At 39.3% G+C, this 18,056-nt stretch overlaps 1 protein-coding gene across 2 annotated transcripts; it reads right to left on the bottom strand.

Moving 5' to 3' along the window:
• Nucleotides 1-7,852: 7,852 nt before the first annotated feature.
• On the bottom strand, nt 7,853-17,582 carry LOC109197005 (uncharacterized). 2 transcript variants are annotated; one of them, XM_019351873.2, is made up of 12 exons: nt 17,157-17,582; nt 16,883-17,067; nt 16,493-16,630; nt 16,188-16,326; nt 15,773-15,953; nt 15,432-15,573; nt 14,068-14,207; nt 11,585-11,588; nt 11,186-11,238; nt 10,992-11,090; nt 10,155-10,231; nt 7,853-9,244 (listed from the first exon to the last, which is right to left on the bottom strand). In XM_019351873.2, exons 1-12 carry the CDS (start codon nt 17,274-17,276, stop codon nt 9,134-9,136), a joined length of 1,389 nt encoding a protein of 462 aa, XP_019207418.1. In that variant the 5' UTR covers nt 17,277-17,582; the 3' UTR covers nt 7,853-9,133. The 2 variants fall into 2 exon arrangements, with proteins under 2 accessions (XP_019207418.1, XP_019207419.1); XM_019351874.2 differs by lacking the exon at nt 11,585-11,588 and having other exon boundaries at nt 14,064-14,207.
• Nucleotides 17,583-18,056: the final 474 nt, after the last annotated feature.

Here is an 18,056-nt window from a genome sequence, read left to right as displayed (position 1 = left end):
TGGGCAAGGGTGTTATCAGATCTAGGGGACACACTGGTTCTGGAAATTAAAGGAGTGTAAACTGCTTTCTTTATTAAACTTTCCAACAATAATTTCACATGTAACAGTTTGTGTACGTGCATTTTCAATTCATTAATGTAATTGTTAGTTCCTGTATTTATTTCTCTCGGTCTGTCTCTTTTCTAAAACCTGTAATTAATATAATTTTATTACTTTATTACTTTTTCTTAAAACATGCATTCGCTTCATCTTCTTAGAATTTAACTCTGTCTATTTCTCTGGGTGCTCCCCTGACGTCATCAGTCACACACACACACCTTCCTCTCACACACACTTTTAAATAGAGCTCTTCCAAACATCAGGACAACTAACACTTCTCCACGCACAGGACCATTCTTTAGGTCAGTTTTATAGCATCAGTCACCCAATAATCTCTTAACTGGGTTTCCCAAGTATATATACTTATGTGTTTTCAATCAGAAAAAATAAACTCAACCTGTCATAACATCTCTCATGGATTTCTTGAATTAAAAGCACTTTCAACTTTAAAACATCCTACTTTTCATCACAAAAGAAATATATTTCCCACTCCTTTATTTCATACACACGTTTAAAAGTTCTAACCTCTTTAGTCATTCAGTAATCGTCTCACACACTGCCTTTTCTTTCAAACTCCCCCTTTTCACTTACTCAGACAAATCACACAGTCACTCAAATCAAATACTGACAGCATTCACACAGTTAAAATCACACAAAATACGCTTTCATACGAGTATTTTGGACATGCCTTCCATGATCAGAAAGAGCAAGTCAAAAGAAAAAAGAAAAAGAAAACTGAAACCTCTCATCGTCTCACAGCTTCTCCCCACACACACATAACTGAAAAAATAAAACACACCAACATTTATGGCTCACGATATATACATCTATCAAAATTCAGTCATTTTCTATACATCCACACTAATATATTCAAACTGTATTTACACTCTCATAATAAGCAAAACCAACCTCTTACATACAGGCATTTAGCAAAAAGCTCCATTCTGTCGAAACTGAAACCACCCTCTCTGCGCGTCACCGCTGCTCATTTGCATTTACACACCATCAGTGCACATCCGGCTGTGCATCACTGACACAGAGACTGATCTTACTCATAGATCTCATATTTTATATTACAGACGTCTTATTAATTACAACTGCACAGATTTTTTAGGCTTTGTCGCTCCTACAAATTTCGACAAATTTAATAATAACCGCCCAGCGGAAAACTCCCTGAGTTTTTTGCGACCAATTTAGCCATTATCCCGTCCCCGACGGTGGCCCGATTGCTAATACCCTAACCAAATTTATCGTAGCCAAAAAAGCGCAAATAGGAGACTCTAACTCCTAGCAATTTTGAAGATTCCCCAGTCCTTCCCGGCTCGTCGTGCCGTACTAACCCTACTCTTCAGGGTAGGTCAAGGATAAACGTCTTTATCCAGGAGGGAGCGTTACCTCCGAGAAAATGCGCTTCTTAACAGACGCCGCTGCCGTTCTAGAAGAATTTAGAATAATTTGAGTCAACAATCTTACCCTCCCCAACAAGGATTAAGATTGAGGACAACCCTCAACAATTTCGGAGATTCCCCAGTACTCCTCGGATGTTGCCCGAAACTATCCCTACTCTTCAGGGTAGGTGAAGGATAAACGTCTTTACCCAGCAGGGAGCGTCACCTCCGAGAAACTTCTTCAGGATTGTATAACCAATGGGACTCTAACCCACAGATTGACCAAATTCCCTATCACTCTAAGTTCACTTATTACTTACTTATTCTCATTACTCAGTACTGTCACTTATACTTCATTATCATTACTTCACCCGGTAAACTTCATGAAAACTTCACCAAAATTAAAAAACAGACATTCACCAGTAATTTTCAGTGAGTAGACTTTAATTTGACATGTCCAATCTAGCACATTTTGGAAAATTCAACAGGTATGTGCCTTACCTCTGTTTAAGCCGGCTTGTCTCTCACTTCAGACCACTGACTCCTATCTGCCCATCCAATCACCACAGACCCTGGATCTCTCCATCTACACCAAAATTATTCCCTCTCTCTCACCGGAACGAGCCCCCAAATGTTAGGGTTCAATGTTGAGAGAAGAATCCATAAATAACCACAGATCCAGGCGTGTGCAATTAGACAGCATTTTAATAAACACATGTGTGAGTTCAACAACCCAATCAGTGTTGAACTGTCTTTATCATATTCAGACAACTGTTTTATGGGGTTAAGAATTGTACAGCCCCCTTTTCTGTTACTAGGCAGATTTACGTCACACCAAAACCACAATGACTTTTAACATAGAACATCATCTTCGTGTCGACGGCTGATGCTTCCTGTTAGCCCACCTTCGCTGTCGCTTATCTCCCTGGAACATCAGGTGCACTTCCTGTAGAAAATGTCACTCATACAGGCACAACCTTGCAGTCTAAAACTCATTTAGTAGGTAAGAGTTTATATCTGTGTGTGTGCACGTGCAGGGGCGCGTGCATGCTGTGTACTGCGTACGTGTCATGACCTCTCACTATTTGTCTGTCTGTGCGTGCACAGAGTTTGCATCTGCTTTCTGAACCTTAGTTGACCTCAACTTAAGCAACTTGAACTTTCCCCTATCAGTGATCCCTCTAACTAAGTGTGTGGGTGGTTACGTGTATGTCCGAACCAAGACTATATATGTAATCTACTGAATAAACACCCTACTCTTCAGCTTGCGCTCACTCTGCTTTCGGTTTCACTTCTGGAAAAGCACGCCGTTTCCTGTCAGCCTGCAACTCAGTTTTCTCACCCACTGAAGACTATGTGTAAGAATATAAAAACATTCGAAAACCCTTAAATTTTAGAACAACCTGTAATAAACCTGTTAATATTTGATTATGATAACCCCTGTAATACAAATTATAACCTAATGCCAGCACTTCAATAAATGCTTGGATGAAATGATAATTAATGCAATGATAAAGATGATGGTTATGAACAGTAACCCTAAAATAATTCCTATAATCCTACACTCTACACCCTGGCTTGCTTTGCTATGTGTTGTCTTGCATATTGTACTGTTCTGCTTTTCATATGACACTGTTTAATAAACTCTGTTCTACGAATTCTACGGTTTTCCAGAGGATCTTTTTTGAGTGATTTGACTTTAATTGGATCTGAAAAGCTAGACCTCTACATCCTTGTCAGGATAAGGTTATCATATTGGCTTTAAAATTTTGCGATCCAACAAGTGTTTCTCAAAAATCTGTCAAAAATGTTTTAGTACGACTTTGGCAAGCTACTAAGCCGCACCGCTTGATGGATTGTCTGAGCAATCTACCGTATCTGGGTCCAAACTCTGCTGCAGGTCCAAAAGTCAACCGAACACTGCGGCATCACTGAGAGTTAAAAATTGTGTCAATTCTTTCATCTTTAATAAAATGATCAGTGTTGCTGCTTTACCAGGTGTAGCAGTTAAGTTTAACATCCAGGCATCCATGAAAGCTACAGGGGCATCACACTGCTCAGCCTCTCTGGGAAAGTCTATGTCAGGATGCTGGAAGGGAGAATCCGTCCGTTAGTCAAACCTCGGATACAGGAGGAACAATGAGGTTTTCGTCCTGGTCGCGGAACAGTGGACCAGCCTATTTATCCTCTCAAGGATACTTGAGGGTGCATGGGAGTTTGCCCAAACAGTCTACATGTGTTTTGTGCATTTGGAGAAGGCATTTGACCGTGTCCCTCGAGGGGGGCTGTGGGTGGTGTTGCAGGAGTATGTGTCTGGCCCATTGCTACAGGCCATTTGATCCCTATACAACCGCTGCAAGATCTTGCATAGCGTGCAATAAGTCGGACTCGTTCCCAGTGGGTGATAGGCTCCGCCAGAGCTGCCCTTTGTCACCGATTATGTTCATAACTTTTATGGACAGGATTTCTAGGAGCAACCAAGTGGCGGAGGGCTTTCACTTATGTCGCCTCAGAAACTCATCTTTGCTTATCACGGATGATGTGGTTCTGTTGGCTTCATCGGGTGATGGCCTCCAGCTCACACTGGAATGGTTCGCAGCCAAGTTTGAAGCAGCGGGAATGAGGTTCAAATGAAGTTTAGAGTGCCCACTGTGGGTTGTGGACGAATTCCTGCCCCAAGTGGATTACTTTAGGTATCTCGAGGTCTTGTTCATGAGTGATGGGAGAAGGGAGCTGGAGATTGACAGACGGATTGGTACTGCAGTACCTCCTGGGTGAGGTGTTCTGGGCATGTCCCACCGGGAGGAGGCCCAGGGGCAGACCCAGGACATGCTGGAGAGATCATATCTCTCGGCTGGCCTGCGAATGCCTTGGTGTTCTCCAGGATAGGCTAGAGGAGGTGGTCTGGGCTTCTCTGCAGGCGCGCAGGCAGGCGCGCAGGCAGGCAGGCAGGCAGGCAGGATGGATGGATGGAACTTTAATGCCTGTGTCTCAATTTCACGGCCCATGTCACCCCTACTTGCAGCCTGCATAATGACATGAAGAAATGTTTTTTAGAGCCTCTTAATGCATGTTTTGTTTGGTTTTCCACCGGCGTGGAATTACCAAAAATAGAGAGGGCATAGCCTAATATATGAAACAGGAAAAGACTGCCGTGTAAACCATTTATTTCAACAAAGTAACTGTATTCCAAATACCACCCTTTTAAACCGTAACTGTAACGAAATACAGTTTCTCATATTTTGAATGTTAAATACGTAACGGCGGTACATGTATTCCATTACTCCCCAACACTGAATATAAAATAGGAGTAATGTGAGCTTGCTTGCTAGAATGTGTATTTAGTCTGGCTTTAGCATAAGATTATTCTATTTGTTTATTTGGGAATAGGCAGAATGTCCTCTCTTCCTCACTGGCTCCATGTCTCTCAGTATGTCATGCACTGGTTTGCTGTCTCTCACACAAAATCACCACGACACAGCCACTGATCACGTGACTCTGGTCAGCTGAACTAAGCATCCAGGCATCCATGAAAACAGAATTTATTAAAGTTAATATAGTTAGAAGTTTGTAGAATTTAGCATTACACATCTGACTCCTGCAGCTCCTTCCACTCTCTCCTCCAACTGTACAAGAAGGAAATATGTGTTAATGAGTTTTTACATGTCAGAGAGCGCTCGACTCTAACTTTAGTATAGCAAAAGCCCCAGTCCGTGAGATCTTCAACGCACACCTCCAGCAGAGCTTCAACAGCATTCTGGGGGAGACTGGGGAAAAGGACTTTCGGACTTCCTTGAAGAGATTCTGGCAAACCGTCAGGCAACTCAGGAGAGGAAAGCAGTGCTGTGTATAGTGCTGGTGGGGCGCTGCTGACTTTGACTGAGAAAATTGTCGGGCGGTGGAAGGAATACTTCGAGGACCTCCTTAATCCCACTGACTCTTCCTCACTGGCTCCATGTCTCTCAGTATGTCATGCACTGGTTTGCTGTCTCTCACACAAAATCACCACGACACAGCCACTGATCACGTGACTCTGGTCAGCTGAACTAAGCATAATATTTCTACACAGTATTTCTGAAGCAGTGTGTTTTTTTTGTTAGCTCCACCATTACCAGAGGCAAAAAGGGATGTTTATCCAAGCTGTTAAACAGGGCATCATGATAATCTAAATGAGATGATACAAATGCATGAAAATGTTTTTCCAGATCAGCTGAGAAGATCATTTATTGCAATTTAGAAATGTTCCTTAAATGAAAGAAACAGGAATGATATAAAGATTTTACAAGCAAGTCGAAGCCCAGAGAAGGACCACATTAAACCAAGGTTTCTAATGTTCGACTCAGCAGTTGGACAAAAAGAAGTAAGAACCTAACTGATTTTAGAATGTAACTCATGAAGGGTAATGATCATGGCCTCAGTCATGTTGGTGTTTATTTATTGCTAGAGAGCCAACTGGTAACCTGAGTTAAACAGTGGACTGACGTGACTGAGTGAACAACCTATCCAGCAGATGAGGCATAAAAGACTGACATATACAGCTGAATGTCAGCTGTATATGTCAGTCGACACAGAAGTTATAAAAAATGTATTTAAAAAAAAAAAAAGGATATATGTGAAAATAATGCCAGCTAAAGGAACCATGTAGAAAGAAAGTAATAATGGACCCAAAACTGAACCCTGTGTAACCCTGCAGGTTAGGGAGGCAATGTTAGAGGAGAACTTGCTTGTTCTAACAGAAAAGATCCTATTAGATAAGTAAGAAAAAAAGCAAATATACCAGACAAAACCTTAATCCTATTAAGTACAATTTTGTGGTCAATGGTATCAAAGGCTGGACTCAGACCAAGCAAAAATGAATAAATAACTATTTTCTGAAGTCATATAAAACAACAATAGTGTAAAAACAAAAAACATTTTATCATGATTTCATGTTTATTTTTGTAGAACATAAGAGATAGGAGTTACTACATTAATATAATTTTAGAAAATCAATAAAACATTATGTTAAAATCATAAATCTAATGGAAAAAAAAACATTAAACATTATTATAGTCGTTAAACATCCATTAAAATTACTGGGGGGAAAAAAACAATGAACAGAATGAGAAGCATATTATTACATAATATTTGCAACCTAACAAATTTATATTTTACTTATTCAATCTGATCATTCTTGAAAAAAGTTATCTGTAGAAATATTTATATAGATTTTCTGATTTTCCTGATCAGACAAGGAAGTTCATGTTCTAACACATGATGTAACAGTAGAGGGCACTACAGCTTCATCAATCTGCACCTCACTGCTTCAGAGAGCTACAGTAATGTCTCCTGACAGCCTCAGTCCGGTATATCGTTGATTTCAAAAAGTAAATGAGATGCAGGAATTTAGATGCAATGTGTTGTAGAAACCATCCATACATTAGAGATGATCCACTGGGTGTCAATGTTATTATTGTGTATCGTATGTGTAGTTCAAAGGTTGAATGAGGAGACTCAGTTATGGGCAATTTTGTGGAATTAATTGTGTGACAGCATATTTTACAAATTATTTGCATTTTTAAAATTATAAACCTGCCTGTTGGCTTACAGGCTTTGCAAGGCCTAAATATACCTGCAGATGTCATCAGTTTTCTCTGTAGAGATGTTTGTAGGATTATAACTACATTTCTAAAGGTGGAAATATACTGGTGATAGAAGATGCAGGTCTGACAAAATATACCTATTGTAAATGTCAAGTACCAAAGCATATAAATTTCTTGATGCATACAAATTTGCTCTTTGCATTTATGGCACAATGCTCTATCTGTAGTTAGGGACACATATATAAAATTCAACAAGATAAGACATGGGTTAAGAGACATCATCAAAAGTTCCAGGAACTTAGAAAACTCATCTGATTTAAATTTGGCCAATCTTCCAGTCTTTTTGCACACCGATCGACTGTTTTCAATCCAGCTGCTATTTTTGGTAGAAGTCCCATTGTGCCTGATTGTCCTAGCAACAGCTTTCCTCCTGTGTGTAAGTGATAAAATATAGGAAGGTAGAAAAAGTTATGGGAGGGTAAATCTGCTGAGTGGTCCAGGTGGTGAGAAAGAAAAAATTTGCAGTATGGCAGACTTGTACACAACATATTTCACATCTTCCTCTGAATGTTTTCTCTCAGATGCCTCATGATTCTATAGTAGTATAGTAGTCATATTGGAACATCTTAGGTGAGACCTGAAAACAGCAGCCATGCTGGAAGCTGCCCGGACATGCCAGAGAAGATGAAGTTGAAAGGGAGACTGGCTAAATGCTGGAGTTTAGGTACATTGACTGGGTTTAAAAATAAACAATTAGTTACAAAGAATCAACATTAACAGAGCTGTTATAGATTGTAATTTATTACACAGGATTTGGTTACATATCAAAAAGTAGTGGAAAGAAGTGCACACTTATTTAATCCCACCCCTTTACCATAAATTATCAGTTAATATAGTTAATATTATCATTATTCAGCTTCTTTACCAATATAAACCTCAATAATAACAACTAATATATTTCTAATATAATATATACACTATTTAAAATACAACTTCTTATCATATCATCATCTTTTTGCATCTAAAACTTTCCCTCCACACAACAAAGTCAATACCTGCAGTTTTGGAAAGTTAATGTTACAATTCGAATATGCATGAAGCAGCAACTTTTTAAACAGAGATTTTCGCTGTCAGAGCTCTGTTAAGCCAACCGAGGCTTGCTCCTGCTTTCTTCACTGTTTCAGCACTTGTTTAAATGTTGTTACAGCATTTTGTGAGCTTATTATACTATCTTATGCCACCTTATACTTCGAATCAAAGAATTGTTGAATCATTATACGGCTATAGGCCACATTATGCCTTGGATTAAATATTGTGAAATCATTACACTGTTTTATGATGCATTATACTGCTGATTTATCAGAAATACTGTTTTCAGAAGATCATGGCCTTATTTGTCTGATTAGAAAGAACAGAACATACTGCACAGGAAGCCAAGGTCATAACTTAGGCTCACTGAGAGAGAAAGAATGTGGAAGTTTAGGTTTTATGACTTTGGAGGGGGGCTGAAGCTAAAAGAATGTGAGAAACGGTCAGACATTCGAGATCTGGCGGACACCCTCCTGTCCACATCTCCCGTCTGGACGTTTATGCTCAAAGTGTTGTATGGAATAAAGAGAATTGTATGGAATAATAGAGAATGTTGATTGAGCATTTATACAGCGAGTGTTGTTCTTCCTTCAGCTGAAAGATCAAAGAATTGGGGTATTTAACAATTTTCAGAAAGTGAGGCTGTCATTATCAACATCAATTAATGTTAAAATCTTCCACTATAATTATTTTATCTGAGCTGTTCTTCGTGTTTTCCAGTTGTTGATAATCAATCAGTGTATCGGTGCTAGACTAAGGATAGTCACACCAAAAATAACATTTAATCTAACAATTTCTAAGCACAAATTAAATCATTTCAGATTATAGCACTGGAGAGTCAGGCTAACGTGTTGCTTTTAAAAGCTGCTCTTGAGAAGTGAACTTAATTATTACAAATGTTTGTTAAATAGCAGTGAAGCCAAAACTTCATTCAGCAGCTGAAATGAAAAAGCTCTTGAAGCTGTCAGTAGATGTTCATGTTGTGCCAGTAGAGGGCGCTGCAGTTGGACCAATCTGTGGTTTGCTGCTTATGAGTCGGACGATCATGTGTTGGGGCAGCCCTTTGGATATCAGCAAATTTTTGATCTACAGAGAGAAAAAAAGAAGAGCGAGAGATATGATCACTGATTTCTTTTTTTAAATGTAAGAAAGAAACAGCAAAGGTTTTACAAAACTGTGCTCACAGAAACAATTTTTATGTTGAAATATGTACTTTTGTGGTTGTGCATGTCTATCAAGTGTGAACACTGTGGAGTAAATTAGGATGATTATTCAGTTTATAGTATGGCCCCATACAGTCATTTCTCCCAGTGGGATGTTAGACATGCTCACCCAAAGGAATCCTCTGTCCAATGAAAACTCACATTCATACAAATTATGATAGCAGTCTTGTATGCAACGGTTTCGCAGAGGAATTTGGTTGCATATTTTTGTTTTCTTGCATCCTAGCTTTTTGTGGAAATTTTTGAAGTGGGGTATTCCACACACACACAAACACACACACGCACCCTATAATGAGACGCCACTGCTGCAACAAATCAATCAATTTTGTCTTTCCTACATATTCCATGATTAACTGTAAGTGGTATCATTACAGAGTGGAAGTTGTTAAGAATCACAGCAACTCAGTCACAAAGTGTCAGACCACATAACGTCACAGAAAAGGGTTGCCAGGTGCTGAGGCACATACTGGGTAAAAATCTCTGACATTAACATCAGCACAAAAACTGTCCACCTGGAGCTTCATGTCATGAAGTTGTCATTTCATGGTTTTCTTGGGAGATTGGCTCCTGTAGTTTTAACATGTTAGTGGCCCAGTGTTTTTTCCATTTAGTGTAATAAGGAGCTTGCCCTCATTCCCTTTATCCTTATGACTCAGTGGTGATAATGGGTGTATTCCGGTAATTTGTTGTCGATAAACTTTTTCCTTACAGTTCATGTGGTGCAGTTGTTTGACGCTCTGATAGCATTTCTGAATAAATAAAAATATACTTACCTGTGTAAGGAAGGTATCTCTATCAATTTTAGACAAGTCCACCAAAGAGGTAATTTTCATTTGAAAAACTGCAACATCTAAACACAAGAATGCAACATGTTAGAATTCATTAGAAATCACTTTGCGCTAAAGTTACTGCAAGTAGTTGCATTTATCAAAGTTTCCAAGCAACCTCAATTCTGTTGATATTTTTTTAATTCAGACCAAATACATTTTTTCTATTTTGTGTTAGTAGTGAGAGATTGTGTCTTCCATGTTGTCCTCCATGACACATTAAACACAAATGGCACAGAATGTGACAATGTAAAATCGATCAGTGTATCTTTGTTTAAATAGGTGCACACTTTAACGACTTTTATATCAAAAACATTTGTTTGTGTTTGTTGTTGAACGAGCCTGTGTTCATCCACCAAGGCTTAGTTAGCTTTACTTAATAATCGATTTACTTCCTGCTGGCATTTTGATTGTGACTGTATATTTCTTACTTTGCTGATCTTAAGTTTGTTCATTAATTGACACTACTGATTGCAAAGACAACGATTCGGTTTTTGTGGCCTGGTGAAAACCACCTCTAATCAGCTCATGCCTTTATTTTGTACTTTGGATTTTGTATGCAGTTAGTCAGTGCTACAAAATTCACTCAGTATACCTCAAAAATATTTTGCTTTATTTACAAATTGTGACCTGAGAGTAATATGTAGTGATATAAAACTGATGTGAAATTTTACTGTTTTGGTGTGACCAGTAATCAATAGACATGAAATAATGTGAGATTAATAATTCTTACACTGAGACAGAGTAACTCTGTAAACATCACCTCATTTTATTCATACTCACAAGATGGTTCACTGGGTGTAGTTGATGTAGGAAGAGTTGTGCTTGGAGTATTGGTAGTAGTTGTTGCAGGTACAGTAGTAGTTGTTGTTATTATTGGTCCTATAAACAGTCAGAATTAGATGTAATAACTCAGTTACACTGATTCAGTATTTTACATTTAAAATATGGCTGAAATGGTGAACGGCTCTACTTACTATTTGCTACAGTCACAGTGACACATCGAAGCTCTGAGTGATACTTGGTTCCACTGTAAAAATAAGTCAGTTTAAGACAGGCCTCCGATGCCATGATAGCTTCAAGTCACCTAAACACTGACACTTTCTATCTTAATTGAGCATGCTTTTACAACATGGTGGTTTTCAAACCCGCTGCTTTCTAATACTTGCACCCCTTACTGGTCACTACTGATCACTACAGCAGAAGATTTGCCTCCTGTGTTTCCAAGGTCCTCTTCAGTCACACCAACCCTATGTATGTCCTCCTTCACTACATCCATTAATCTTCTTCAGTCTTTTTTCTCTTCTTCTCTTTCTATTTTAAGGTCCCCAATGAGCATCCATATTTATTTACTTGATAAATCCATGATCCTCTACCCAGGTTCTTAGTGTCTTTTCTTATCTAAAAGCAGTGTTGCAGAGTAACGGAATACATGTGCCAGCATTACGTATTTAAAATACATAGTAATATTAGTAACTGTATTCTGTTACCGTTTAAATAAGTGGTGAAATAAATGGAATACACGGCGGTCATTTCCTGTTTCTTATATTAGGCTATCCCCTCTCTATGGCTTCTCCAATTTGGTGATTAAACACAGTCGGGCGCAGGTTTAGCTCAGTTGAATCCGCGTGTAGTTATATATCACATGGCTGAGAGCGGCCGGCCTAGGTTCAAGTAGGATTGGCGGGCCTTTTTTAAAAAAAAACAACAAAATAAAACCAACTCAATTTCTATTTGGGATTAATACAATTTCTCTGATTACCAACATTGTTAGCTGGCTTTAGCTGAGGTTAGCTCATACACTGCAGACTGTTAGGCCATTTCTAAATACTCATGTACTTGAGTCCGTACTCGTGTTCTCACTAGTCTGGACTTCATAAGTTCACACGGGAGTCCAGACTTCCCGAGAACGCAGTGCGATCATTCCACAATTGGAATGGCAGTGTACATTAAAAAAATGACACATGATGTAGTAGATTTCTTTAAGAAAAAAATGATAATCTGAACTAATTTGAATTGAATAAATATTTAAAATATAATCTGATCATTTTTGGAGCAGCCTTCAGGATCTCCAGTATTAACATGCTGTTTTTAGACTTGATGACAGCATTAACATCGGGGCCTGGAGCCTGGTCCTCGCTTGGGCCCCTTCAGGGGTTTGGGTGCCCTCGGCCTCTCGGCCCGGGGCTCGGTCACTCTGGCACAGCTGGCTGCCGGCGGAGCTCACGGGCACGTCACTGCAACCCCCCCTGGCTTCTGCTCTGCGGCTGCTGAGTGACCCCTCATTTGGGGCTCTCCTCGGCTCTTTCCGGGATAGTGGCACGGTTGCCCCTCTGTTGGTCTTCCTTGGTCTCTGGTTCTCTGGGGGTCTCTGGTTGTCTGGAGCCTGGATCTCCTCCATACCTGCTTCATGCCCTGGAGGACGGGGCTATGGCCCCCCACACCCTCTAGCAGATCATTACATGAAGGAACCTTTTAAATACAAGCGCGCTCATGCTCACAGGTGTACACACGAGGACTCACACACACAAACTACACCCTTTTCTGGCTCCTACCTCAAAGCACACTGTGCGCTGTCGATCTTACGTGCTGCACAATAATATTCAGTATTTAGTATTTACTGTTATATTCACATAGATCATCGCGATGATGTTGTTTATTATATTGCTCTCTTCTTTTTGCTTGTTTTCTCTTTTTTTCTTTCTCAACAGGTGATCCATGTGATTGATATATGTATTTTTTGTCTGTTTGTTTTGTTGGTTTTTGTTTTTTGCCATTTATCCCCGTCCCTCTTCCCCGCTGTTTTTCTTTCCCTCTTTCTTTCTCCCTTTTCTTTCCCCCAGTCAAGTCTGTCCTGTATTTAGCAAGTGAAAATAAAATAAAATAAACAATAAAAGGTGAATCAAATAGACCATTACGGCAAGGCTGGGATGGTCCATTTGGTAAAGTAAATCCGTTGGGCATCTTTCTTTGCCTTTAGACAATAATTCTGATGGCAAAAGAACCAAACGGGACAGGCAAAAAAATAAATAAATAAATAAAAAAGGCTGCTGGGGGATTCCCATGATGCATTGAGTTTTTCCTTTCCAATAAAAGCTGTCTGTCCAATAAAAGCAAAGGTGAATCAAACAGACCAATACAGCAAGGCTGGGATGGTCTGTTTGGTAAAGTAAATCTGTTGGGCATCTTTCTTTGCCTTTAGACAATAATTCTGATGGCAAAAGAACCTGCTACCTGCAAATAATCATGTGCAGTTCCACATGATTATTGACAGACACAAAGAAAACATATTACTGATACCAAAATAGTTTTCTAAACAAGATCACTGCAAAAAGTTCAGTCTTGCTCAATGTCCATCCTGCTGTTATTCATTTTATATTAAGATTTAAAAATCTAGTTGTTATTGGTATAGCAAGTAACCTTCAGTAATAGTAATAATGTAGTTGTAAAAAGCATGACAATATATTAAGTAATCCAAAGTATTCAGAATACGTTACTGTCATTGAGTAACGTAACAGAATACGTTACAAAATACATTTTGGGCCATTTTTTCTGTAATCTGTAGTGGAATACATTTTAAGAAAAAACATTCCCAACACTGTCTAACAGCTGTTTTTCTCTTGTTATCAGCTTCCTGGTTTTCATTTTGCCTTCTCACTACAATTGTAATCTCAAAAGATAAAAAAATATTTATTGACTCAAAGGAGAGCTAACTGACTTCTAATGACGGAGCAATCCTTAAAACAGGAAACTTGTTAGGCAAAAAGTTAAAATGTGACTTTAAAAGCTTTCCTTTCAGGAATTTCAGCTGCTATAACTTTCTACAGAGTCATTTATATGAAACAGGAGACTGACTTGAAAACTGCCTGGACAACAAAACAGATGGGGAGGCTTTGTCCGCCTTCGCTTTCAGATGATGTCCATCTCAGGGTGAACTGTCCTGGTCCTGATGTACTGCTGATTAAACTGTACGGCCCGCTGTAGAGCAGCTCAGAGATCCTTCAACAAACAAACAAACAAACAATCAAAAACTCATCAACCTTCTTTTTTCAAAATCTCTACATCTGCAAAAGGTCAAGGCTTCAGAGTGCGACTAATTTGGTCGCAAATGCAACCTAATCTCTCAATGGTCCGACTAAAAAAATCCTAGGTCGCACTGCTGTGACTAGCCATTCGAGCAAAAAACCCCAATTTTTCTGCAACTCTCAAAGTCTCTGTGTGGCCAGCAGCAGACAACATTATGCCCATATCGTGGCCTTAACCAATAAGAGATAGCCAAGGGCTGAACCTCTCAGATGCCCAAGGTAAGATATTCAGATATTGAGATATTCTGTTGGACCCCAAAAATGCACCTGTTAAGAGACATGCTCACGAAGTGGATTTCAAACTCTGTCAATCGCGCAGTAGAACACGGGAATAGAGCAGTTGCCAGAGAATTCAACATTAATGAATCAGTGGTACAGAAGTGGAGGAAGCAAGAAGAATGAGCTGAGTAAAGTTTGACTTATCTGTTTGGTTTCGCTTAATGCGCCTTATAATCCAGTACACCTTATGGTCCAAAAAATATGGTAACTTATCTTTCTTGTAGAACTGTGCTCCAAATAAAGAACTTTCTGTTTACAAGATTGTTATTTAATCATTTACAAATCAATATTGACTGTATGGACAGCAATGTAAAAAACAAGGGAACATGTAAAACTGCGGTGTAAAGCAATGCGCTTCAAAAGTTTGGGTGCACCTAACTTTTGCACTGGTGCACCTAAGAAAAAAAGTTAGGCGCACCAGTGCAACCATGACAAAAAGTTAGTCTATAGCATATTTCTTTTGCTTTCCAACTAGAACACAGCTTTTTTTTTTTTTTTTTTTTTTGTATATACCAAACCAACCTTGGAAGTATTTCATGTTGTCTAACTTTCAATGTTTACTGTTGTTTTACTTAATCTTTTTGTATTCATGTCCTTATATCTGTGTGGTCTTGGCTGTTTTTCACTTACTGTGTCATCTAACTTGACTCCTGACTGTAATCTTGTACATCAGCACTGGAGTTTTGTAATACTAAAGATCATCTCACACATGTAACCTGATAACCTGAAACATATTTTTGATTTTTCATCACTCATTTCTGTTAGATCCATGACTTGTAGGATGATATCTCATGTCTACCCAGAGGCTGCCCTGAATTAAATATTGAAACTTTTATATCTTTAACTGTGTTTTACTTACGTGGAGTTAAGTGCCTCTGCAGTGATGTTAATTTCCAGAGTCTGACTGACATTGTTGTAGAGCTGAGCTCTGTTGGCTGGTGTTGGAGGAAGAAACGTGGGCAGAAAGAGTCCTTCTGTGCAGGATGGTACTGCAGGATCAACTGGAAGAATACAGAGAAGTTAACCACAGGATGCAAAGATGATCCACAGTAAAATATCTGCTGGACAGATTAATATTTGTTGGTCCAGAGAATCAGTCCTGATGACACTGCTGGTCAAACACCTCAGTACGTGAGGCCTTCATCGTCAGCAGCAGCTCTTTAGTGCTTTCATTTTAAGATAATGAAACTTTATTGGTACCTTTCAAAGCAAACTGAATCGGTATTTTGCTGATGGCATCGTTGGTAGTTATTGTTGTTTGTGTCCCGTTGGTTTGAGTCAGAGTGATGGTCTGTCTGGGGAAGTCCTCCATCACCAGTTGTACTACATACGAACCTTCATTACTGCTGCTGGTGGGGCTGAATGACAGAGTACAAGAGGACTGCAAGAGGACGAAAATGGGCTTGAAGTCAAAATAACTAAAATGTTTTCTGTTATGTAATTAAATTCAAGGATAAAAAAATGTTGAAAAAACACTTGTTTTGGATAAACTTTAGCTTCTACAAAATTTATATGAATTGTAATTCAATTAAAATATTCCCGTCACAACGTTGTGTGACTGTCTGTGCCAGCTTTCGGTCTTTGCCTGTCTCTGAGAGTAACAATCATTGCTCACCGATGAGAGGCTGAGGACAGACGGTGGAGTGCAGGGGTTACACTCTGAGAGTGAGGAGTTTCCATATCTGCATTTAACTTTGTCTCCATCAGGGTCAAACATCAACAGGCTGAAATCTCTCTGACAGTTTGAAGGAACTCTGAGAAACAAAGATTGTAGCTTTATTTGCTGTATTCATTTCAATGTAAAGAACAGGTGATAAATACTTTGTTAAATACATTTTAATATGAAAGGGATAAACGTAAAATATGAAATATAAAAGAAAACTACGCTTACAAACATAGACACACATTAAGTGGGCTTACCTCACAGCTGGTAGGATGGTGGTCTGAGGTGATGTGTTGGCTTTGCCGGTGTCAGAGCGGTTCCTCAGTTCCACCCGAGTCACAGCTCTCCATGATACAATGTTATTGATGTTTGATATCCAGGCAGCACTATTCAACCTTCAGTGGAAATTGATCAGAAATTCAGTTTTTAAAGTCTGAATATAAAATGTTTTAATAAATTATTAGTTAATCATGAGCCACCAATACAGCAGAGCTGATCATTAACATAATTCTTCACTTCTCTAAAACATTATTTTTTGTTTGGCCTTGAAGTTTTCGGGAAACGTGGTTTGGTTTGGTTTTGTTGCCCATCACTGATATTTTAAAAAAGTTTTTACAAATGACTTTTTCCTGTTGTTGTACACTCACCAAAGCTCAAACGGAGCGTTGCTGGAAACCTGTCGAGTCATGATTCCCTCTCTCTGACACCAGTCTCCACTGCTCTCCTGTTTTACCACATATAGTGTGTGGGTTTCAGTCCCACAGTCACCACTGAGGCACAGCCAGTTATCAGCTGTGCAGCCATGGAAGTTCAGCTTATACCGAAGTGTTACCTGTAAATTTACAGCCACAAAGTGTTCACTGAGGTCTTGTAAGATTTTTAAAAGTAAATACATTATTTTAAGAAAGAAAATGTACGTACTGTGACAGATCCATTTGCAAAAGTGTCCTTTGGGTAGTAGGTCATGACTGTGCCTAAAAAATGTGAAGCCTGAGTGCCGCAAACCATCAGCAGCACCAACGATGTCACAGAGAGCGACATGATGAATGTGTGTCTCTGCACAAAGGCAGAAATCACTGAGAACACGAACACCTGTACTTCCAAAGACAGCCTCTCTTTCACTCTCTGTCCTTTTGTCTGATGTTTTTTTTTCCACACACAGAAACTGACTCAGTTTGTAAACCAGAAAATTACCTGGAATGAGGAAACGTCTTTCAAACATTACAGTCAGATGGGGATTTCACCAATGCAGCAGTCTAAACCACTTATAAGAAGCACAAGCATATTTTTAAGTATATTTAAACAAAGTTGTTTTGAATTTGTCAGAACAACAACAAACATTTGTCAAGACCTTTTTCACAGATTTGTTTTTAATTTCATCTTTTGGGGGGCGACAGTGGTTCAGGGGGTTGGGAAGCTCATCTTGTAACTGGAAGGTTGCCGGTTCGATCACCTGCCCTGTCTGTCTCGGTCGTTGTGTCCTTGGGCAAGACACTTCACCTACTGGTGATGGCCAGAGGGGCCGATGGCTCGATACGGCAGGTTCGCTTCTGTCAGTCTGCCCCAGGGCAGCTGTGGCTACAACTGTAGCCTCCACCAGTGTGTGAATGAATAGTGGAAATGTAAACCGCTTTGAGGGTCTCAAAAAGCGCTATATAAATGCAATCCAATCCAATCTTTTAGTTGTAATAGTGATTAACACAATTGGTTTTGTGAAACAAAAGTTATTTCTGTTCACAACAGATCACAGAGAGTGCAAGCTCCATGTTTCGTTAGTGTCTTTTGCGCATGGTAAAATGTACCACAGTCAATACTAGTAGT

This window comes from Oreochromis niloticus, linkage group LG3, assembly GCF_001858045.2.
Source record: "Oreochromis niloticus isolate F11D_XX linkage group LG3, O_niloticus_UMD_NMBU, whole genome shotgun sequence".
Classification (NCBI taxonomy): Eukaryota; Metazoa; Chordata; class Actinopteri; order Cichliformes; family Cichlidae; genus Oreochromis; species Oreochromis niloticus.
This window is presented reverse-complemented; position numbering and strand designations above follow the sequence as displayed.